The sequence below is a fragment of the Phoca vitulina genome, unplaced genomic scaffold, assembly GCF_004348235.1.
Source record: "Phoca vitulina isolate PV1807 unplaced genomic scaffold, GSC_HSeal_1.0 scaffold4, whole genome shotgun sequence".
Taxonomy (NCBI): domain Eukaryota; kingdom Metazoa; phylum Chordata; class Mammalia; order Carnivora; family Phocidae; genus Phoca; species Phoca vitulina.
The window spans coordinates 7,996,504-8,005,466 of NW_022589707.1; the positions used below are offsets into that span (position 1 = coordinate 7,996,504).

The following is an 8,963-nucleotide window of genomic DNA, read 5'->3' on the forward strand; positions in this document are numbered from 1 at the left end:
AGTGCCAAAGACACCCAACAGCATTCCCTGTAAGCTGTTCCTTTGTCCAATACAAAGCTTTCCATTATATGGTTTTAAAGTATATGGTGTTATTCAGGAACATATCCATATTCCCCTACCCCTGGATAACTTGAAGTTGACTGTATGCTAAAAAAGAACAATCCTAATTATTTAAAGGTCCTGAATCATAAGATGAAATATGTAAACTCATTATCTGGTAAGGAAAAGAATGTTCTGATTCTTATCTTGTATACATAAAAGAACTAATATGGGTATCTTTTCTTTTCCTTGAAAGTAGTATGTTTCTTACTTCTGGCCCAACACAGCAGTGAAAATCCAGTCATTTCAGCTAAATAATATCGTGGACTCGTTAACATGAGTTCATTGGTAAATCCTCTTAGTCTGGAGGCAAAAAAAATCCGGTAACATACACATAAAAAATGTAAATTTATTTGTATACAAAGCAGAATGGATTTTAAGAAATCCATGTTTCTGCTGACTACACACACAGGAATATATATTTGTATATATATATATATTTTTAATGTAGCTTTACAATACTAGATTGGCTACCTCGTTTGGAAATTTATCAGGTGATATCAGGTGATAGCAGTTACTTTGATCCAACTACCCTCCCAGTAAAATTAGAAAATTCAATCCATGTAGAAGGTACCAAAAATGGTATCCATCTAGGATTAAAAAGTTCATGTAAAATCTTAAATGATTCCATACTTTTACTACAAAAATTAGTTATTCTGTCAGCTAAAATCCTGAATTAGGTCCCTTCCCAATACCGTCTTCATTATGGAAAAGGAGCAATGTTAAGACATGCTGCAGTTATAAAATAACCATTCTTATCTAACAGTGAAAAATGAACAGGTAGAAGTTTCTGCAGGGGTATTTTTAATTAATGTTAACTTGCAAGGGTTTACTACACAAAATTCATTTCCTTCCCAATCTTCCCCTCCTCTCTACACAAGCACAAGTAGGTTTGCCACCTCCACCTATTTGTCTATGTGTCCTAGGAAGACAAGTTCCCAATATGGGTTTTTATTAAAACTAAACTGTGAGCCCTGAAAAGCCATTCTCTGTATGCACTGAGAAAAGTATCTGAATTCAATATACATTTTTTAACCTACTCACATATTTTGCTGCAAAGTATTCAAGAAAATTACAAGAGCAACTGTTAAAAATATAAGTGTGCCTTTTCTCTTACGTCAAGCAATTTAAATAACTTTTCAAGAAAAAAGCATTTCTTTAATGGCTAAGAAACGATCTGCCTAAACAAGCAACATATAAAAATAAGCAAGTGTTTTTGCTTTTAAGAGAGAAAGTACTGAACTAGACCTTTCCTCCATATTAGCATGGATTTGAGCTCAATTTGATAATACATTATCATCATCACCAAAAAAGCAACAGCATTTCATCTTTGCATTTAGGAATTCTCTTTACGACAAAAAAGATCCGCAATTAGTAATTTTCTACACAAACTATCCTCAGCGCCTAAAAGGATCGTTGTTTCTCTCAATTCTACTTCACTGGGCACCACATTTTCAAAATGGTTCTATTTGGGGCACATGCAAGACTTGTCAATATTTACTGAACAAAGCTTCTATTAAATTCTCTAACAAAATGGAGGTCTCTCGGAAAAAACAGGCCATAACATTTTTCTTTTCACAAAATGGGGCCAAACACACCCACTTCAAGAAACCATGGTTTGGGTCAGATTTCTCCATAAGAAGGATTGTTTCTGTGGGATCGAGTGTGCACTTCTGGGACTGGGTTCATAGTGAAGATTTTCTCCAGACCCAGGTAAGGGGCGGGGGGCGGGGGTGGGGCAGTTCTCTCTGGATGCTCTGGAGGGCGGCGGCGAGGGATGATCCCAAAGCTCTGGGTAAGGAATTAGTTCAGGGGACGGAGGCTTTAGCGGTCCACCGGTACCTCATCAGCCACAAAACGGGATGACCGACTACGCCAAGAGAGACGTGGGCTCTCCCGTCCCAGACAAGTCAACATTGAATCTCAAACTCTCCTTTCTACCTCCAGGCCCCGCCTGACCCCATTGGCAGCAGTTCCCGCCAATCCGCTCGGTCACCGCCCCCCAAGCCCGCCTGCCCAGCCCTGATTGGATGGGACGGGAGCCGGGACCTCGTGTTACCAATCTGGGAGCCCCTTACTCAGCCACACACGCAAGCCCAGGTACGCCCGCGGAGCCCCTTCCCCTCGCTTTCCCCTTCCCCTCCCCCACCCCCAGGGCACTGGCAGACACTTACCGTCCCGGGAGGTGCCCATCAACTGGTCCAGCATTGCGCGCATCTGGGCCTGCGCCGACATGGCGGCGGCGTAGCGAGCGGGCGGGGGTGGGGCGCAGACCGGGCCCTTTCGGGCGGGGGGGACAGGGGAAGGGGTGGGGGAAGGTGAGACGCTGTCTCAGTGGCCGCCGCCGCCGCCTCAAGGCGTGTGGAAAGGGAGCCGGAGGGCTTGTAGGAGAGTCCGGGCTGCGCTCCTCACGACGATGCGTAAGTAGAAGGCAGCAGCCCTCGAAAGCAACCCTCGTTCCCTCGCTCTCCGTCGGGTCTTGGGACAGAAGCGTTACGGGCTAAGCAAGCTCTCGCCTCCAACACCGCCACCCGCCAGAAGCCGTCAGCCCCCCCTTCTAGCTCTGACGCCGCTCGCCGCCACCGTCGCCGCGACGTGAGCGCGCACGCTCCTCGCGCTTAGTTGTTTCCCGCGGGGGCTCCACCAACTGGCGTCCAACTGTATTTGCTCCACCCGCCCCGCCCGGGAGAGGTTCCACCCTAACGGCTCTCGGGCGCGTGCACGCGAGCTTCTCCCGCCCCCTTTGCCCCAGATCTCGCGAGACTCGGGTTATTAAACGACCCTCGAGCCGGATCTGCCCGAGGCGCCAAACCTCACGCTACCAGCTGCGAGTGGGCTAGGGCTGGGCGGTACGCTGTGCTGGCGAACCAGACCCAAATTAGCAAATGTGCCAGAGGGTTACCCCGAGTTGAAAGTAAGTGGAGACCTTACCCCTCGGTTCGACTGAGGTTAGCAGTCTTAGTAGCTAATACAGGCGTATTGGATTATTCACTGGCCGATTAACTCGTTTTCAGAGGCCCACCCAGAATACTGTACGCTCAACCTTTCCCCACTGCTGCCTTGACCTTCTACAAAAGGAGCCCTGGAGATCTGACATTTGGGTCATTTCCCTTTATCTATGCATAGAGGCTAACCCCTCCCCCCCCCACGAATTAGGATAAATCAAGTTCAGGAAATACCACCCGAAATTAATACACTAAGAAACGATGACCTAACCGATTCGGATTGATTATCATTATTTTTAACGGAAAGCTGTTAGTCTAAATTTGGAACTATAAAAATTAAGTAGTATTCTCAGAAAGGAAAGGTGATCTTGTAGAAAGTTTCTTTTTTCCTGTTTAAAAGATGAGTTTGAAGAATAAGGCCTTTTCAGTGTATCAGCAGCATTGACAGTGGGAAAGAAAGCCTGTGTGTTCATAGCTTGCCATCACCTTGGGTTCAAAATCTTAGTCGACTGATTGCTAACTGGGACCTTCAGTAATTTATGTCTTAATCTCATGTTTATGGGTCTAAACACACATACCTTATAGCATAGTTGTGAGGACTAAATAAGCTAACAGAAAATGCCGAGCTTGATATTTTGACTTTTTTTGTAAAATATTAATTCCTTAAAATGAGATATAGGTACTTCCTACATACTTGGAAAAGAAGTAATGGTAAAAGGTTTTCATTAAAAATTTATGTGCATCACCCTGGAACTTAAAATCTATTAGCAAGATTAGTAAAAAACATAATAATAATAGTCCTGAGATCCCTTTAAATGCACATTGGGCCAAGGGGCACCTGGGAAGCTCAGTCAGTAGAGTATGTGATTCTTGATCTAGGGGTTGTGAGTTCAAGCCCCACATTAGGTGTAGAGATTACTGGAAAAAAAAAAAAAAAACTAAAACCAAAATGCATATTGAGCCAATAAAATTTTTTAAATTACATTGTCTTTTGTAGCTGACAAAATAGGTTCCCTCCAATTATTCAAAGAACTCAAAATTCCAACAACTCCAATACTATGAATATCATTGAAAACAATTTACCTGAGTGGCTCAGTCAGTTAAGCGTCTACCTTGGGCTCAGTTCATGATCCCAGGGTCCTGGGATTGAGCCCTACGTGAGGCTCCCTGTTCAGTGGGGGCTGCTTCACCCTCTGCCTCTCCCTCTGCCCCTCTCCTCTACTCGCATTGTCTCTTTCTCTCTCTCAAATAAATAAATAAAATCTTGAAAACAATTTACAATAAGAGAAAAGTGTACAAATTATTCTGTCCTAGAGGGAGGCATATTATATATACATATATACAGTATGATCTTCTGAAGAACAATATCCTTAGGAGGGAAGTAGACTAACATGTTGAGTAATTAATGTGTTAATGAAGAGAATTTAGTTTTTTCCTTCCTACTTTTCTGGTTGCTTACATTAAATGGGTCTCTTAAAAACAGCATATAGCTTTTTTTATTTAATAATCTGATATTTACTGTCCTTTAATTGAAGCATTTATTCATTTATATTCATGTAATTACTCATATGTTTGGGCTTAAAGTTCTTATTTTGTCTATTTGTCTCATCTATTCAATTTTCTCTCCTTTCCTGCCTGCTTTCTAATCATTCCATGTTTTCCCCTTCTAGTAGTTTGGAAGTTTTATTTTTATTCTTATAGTAGTTACCCTAAAAGTTATAACAGGCATTCTTAATACCTTTTCACTTCCCCCAGATAATACAAAGAACCTAGAAAACTAACTCCATTTAACCTCTCCTGAAGTTATATACCGTTGTTATCATGTTTTAGTTCTATGTTTTTTTAAAATCAAACTTCATATACTGTTCATTTATTTGCCACTTTTTTTTTTCTCTTCATTCCTTCTGGAATCTCTGCCTTTCCATCTGGGATCATTTCCCTTTTGTCTGAAGTTTAAACTTTAGGACAGGAGTCAGCAATCTACAGTCCACAGGCCAAATCCAGCCCACTGCCCGTTTTTCTGAATAGTTTTGTTGGAATACCGCCAGGCTCATTCATTTACTATTGTCTCTGGTTGCTTTTGCACTACCACAGCATTGTTGAGTGGTTGTGACGGATACTGTATGGCCAGCAAGACTGAAATATTTACTATCTGGCTTTTTACAGAAGTTTGCCTAATCTGCTTCAGAGTTTGCTTTTGTGTTGGCCTGTTAGTGGGCAACTGTCCCATTCCTGTTGATCTGAGACAGTCTTTCTTTTGCCTTTCTTTATTCTAGGTGGGTATTTTTTTGGGGCATAGAATTCTAGGTTTGAAGTTACTTTCTTTCAGCATATTCATTCCATCTTTCTGCTGCCTTTTACCTTCCATTGCTCCTGCCAAGTCTGTCACTCCTTTGCAGATAGTTGGCTGCTTTAAAATTTTGTTCTTGGGGCACCTGGGTGGCTCAGTCGTTAAGCGTCTGCCTTCGGCTCAGGTCATGATCCCAGGGTCCTGGGATCAAGCCCCACGTCGGGCTCCCTGCTCTGCGGGGAACCTGCTTCTCCCTCTCCCCCGCTTGTGTTCCCTCTCTCGCTGTGTCTTTCTCTGTCAAATAAATAAAAAATCGTTAAAAAAAAAAAAAAGATTTTAAAATTTTGTTCTTTTTGCTCTGGGTTTCCTGCAATTTTACTATGATGTATCTGGGTGTGGATTTATTTTTTTCTGCTTTTAGGATTCATTCAGCTTTTAAAGATTTATTTATTTATTTTGAGAGAGAGAGAGCATGTATGCACATGGTGGGGAGGGGAGCAGAGGGAGAGGAGAATCCCAAGCAGACTCCCCACTGAGTCAAGAGCCTGATGTGGGGCTTGATCCCAGGACCCCAAGATCATGATCTGAGCTGAAATTAAGTGTCGGCCAGTCAACCGACTGAGCCACCCAGACGCCCCATGTTTAGCTATTCTTAAATATTGTTTCTCATTCATCCACTTCTGAAACTCCAAATAAATGTTTATTTAGACAGTTTTCACTGTATCCTGTATATCTCTTTACTCTCTGCATTTTTTACCTTGTCTTGCCAAGCTGCCTTCTTGATATTTTTTTGACAAATTTTATAGTTCATTTGTCTCCTTTCAGCTGTATTTAGTCTGCTGTTAAATCCATCAATTGAATTATTTATTTTTTCAGTTGTAGAATTTTTATTGGGTTCTTTTTCATGTCTACTGTGTCATTTTTTTAATAGTTTTTGGTTCCCTGATAAAATTTCCAAGGCTGTCTATTCTTTGACCCTAGTGAACATAATTGTTTTGTAATCCGAGTTTGCTAAATCCAATTATCTGAAGTTTTTTGTAGTTTGTTTCTGTTGTTGTTTCTGCTGGTTTTCACTTAGGGAGTCTTGTTTTCTTGTGTGTTTGGTTATTTTTATATGTCGAACCATGTATTTGAAAAGAGACATACAGGAATAATATATGTCTAAGTAGGATATAATGCTATCTTCCTTCAGAGATCTTTATTTTTCTCTGATAGGTAACTGAAGACCTTACTAGTCAAGGACCACCGTAATACAGGTTCAAGGCCTCAATTCCTCTTGACCACCAAAATGACAAAAATCTGAGCTGAAAACTTGGCAAGGACTTTTTACTTACAGCTCTTCCTTGAGGGTGAACTTCAGGGTTCTAGATTCAAGTGGATGTGGATTTCTTAGAGTGCCTACCTTGGTGGGCCCTAGACTTTGTGTTTTGCATCCCTAACCCTACAAACCTACCAAAAGTGTAGCTCAGTTTCAATACAAAGCTATTAACTACACAACTAGCAAGTACCCTGAAACCAAATATGTGCCTTTATGTGCTACATTTACAAGGGACAAGCAAGTGGTTCAGGGAAGAGATGCAAGAGATAAGAGGTCTGGACTAGAGTATTAGAGAGATTCAGGGGATTCTTAGGAGGTAGAATCTAATTAATTCAGTGATTATTTAACTGAGGGTATGAAGGAGGAAGCAGTCAAGAATGACTGTTTTCTAGTTTGAGCTACTGAGTACAAGTGTCAGTAACAGAGGAGATTTACAGGGGAAGATGATGAGGTTCCATTTTGGATGCTTTGAATTTGAGATGCCTTTGAATCATCTAAGCGGTGTTGTCTTTGAAGCAGCTGGACATAGAGGGCTACAGGAGGGCTTGGACTGGAGTTAGCCTCTTGATGATAATTGAAGCCTGGGAAGTAGAGATGATCTCACCCAGGGAAAGACTATCAAGTGTGAGGTAACGATCTAGATTTGAACCTGAAGAATGTCAACATATTAGGGACATGCAGGAGAGTAAACTGAAGACAAATGGCTAGAGCAAGAGAAGAAAACAAGAATGTGATGTCATCAAAGCCAAGAGAAAAGAATGGTCAGTAGTGTCAAATGCTTCCTAGAGGGCACCTGACTGGCTCAGTAAGTAGAGCATTGGACGCTTGAGCTCGTCGGGATCATGAGTTCAAGACCCACATTGGGGGTAGAGTTTACTAAAAAACAAAACAAAACAAAAAATGCTCCCTGGAGATCAAGCAAGGTAAGGAATGATCCACTGAGTTTAGTGACCTCATTTGTAACCTTGCAAAGCAGTTCTGGTAGAGTGGAGGGGCAGAAACCAGACTACAGTGGATTGAGGATGATTGGGCAGTGAAAAATGCAGAAAATGCTGCAACAACATGGATTATTAATCTCAAAATCAGTACGTTGAGCAAAAGAAGCTTACTCAAGAATGCATACTATAGGACTCCATTTGAATGAAATCCCTGAGCAGGCCAAACTAATTTATGGTGACAGCAAGCAGGTCAGTGGTTGCCTAGGGCCACGGGTGGGGAAGGGGATTGACTGCAGGGGGCACTGGGCAACTTTTGGGACTGATGGCAATGATCTATGGCTTTAATGGGGTTATTACTACACAGATGTATGCACTTGTCGTTATTTGTTGACCTGCACACTTAAAATGGGTATATTTATTATACATAAATTATACCTCACTACAGCCTATTTCATGTTTTAAAATGTAGAAAATGGGGGTGCCTGGGTGGCTCAGTTGGTTAAGCGACTGCCTTCGGCTCAGGTCATGATCTCAGGGTCCTGGGATCAAGCCTCGCATCGGGCTCCCTGCTCAGCGGGAAGCCTGCTTCTCCCTCTCCCACTCCCCCTGCTTGTGTTCCCTCTCTCGCTGTCTCTGTCTAATAAATAAATAAAATCTTTAAAAAAAAAATAAAATAAAATGTAGAAAATGAGGGGCACTTGGCTGGCTCAGTCAGAGAAGCATGTGACTCTTGATCTCGGGGTTGTGAGTTTGAGCCCCATGTTGAGTGAAGAGATTACTTAAGTAAAAAAACTTTAAAAATTTAAAAATGTAGAAAATGAGTATAATTCATCAATTCATTAAATAACTCAATTTGTGAAGAGGTAGAAGCTGTAAAGGCATTTGTGTAAGAGGTTGAGTGTTTTTATTTATTTATTTTTAAGATTTATTTATTTGGAGGGGGGGGGCAGAAGGACAGAATCCTTAAGCAGACTCCCTGCTGAGCACAGAGCCCAGTGTGGGACTCCATCTCATGATTCATGAGATTGTGACCTGAGCTGAAACCAAGAGTCAGACGCTTAACCGACTGAGCCACCCAGACGCCCCTATTTTTTTATTTAAAAGATTTATTCCAGAGGGGCACCTGGGTGGCTCAGTCGATTAAGCATCTGCCTTCAGCTTGGGTTATGATCCTGGAGTCCCGGGACTGAGCCCCACATCGGGCTCTATGCTCAGCGGGGAGCCTGCTTCTCCATCTCCCTCTGCCCCTCCCATTCAGTCTCTCCTACTCTCTCAAATAAAATCTTAAAAAAAAAAAAAAAAAAGATTTATTCCATAGAGAGAGAACATGATGGGGAGGGGCAGGGGGTGAAGGAGAGAGAAACTCAAGCAGA

General features: G+C 42.2%; 1 protein-coding gene across 2 annotated transcripts in view; it reads right to left on the minus strand.

The window, feature by feature from the left end:
• LOC116630726 (putative RNA-binding protein Luc7-like 2) overlaps positions 1–2,761 on the minus strand; it is a 62,771-nt gene extending 60,010 nt beyond the window's left edge. The window contains exon 1 of one of the 2 annotated variants that reach the window (XM_032401471.1): positions 2,274–2,341. Coding sequence is in view for 1 of the 2 variants with exons in the window: in XM_032401472.1 (XP_032257363.1) it covers positions 2,274–2,334 (61 nt within the window). In the remaining variant the exon portion in view is untranslated. Of the gene's footprint in view, positions 1–2,273 lie in introns of both variants that reach the window. The other variant, XM_032401472.1, reaches the window with a different exon arrangement.
• Positions 2,762–8,963: the final 6,202 nt, after the last annotated feature.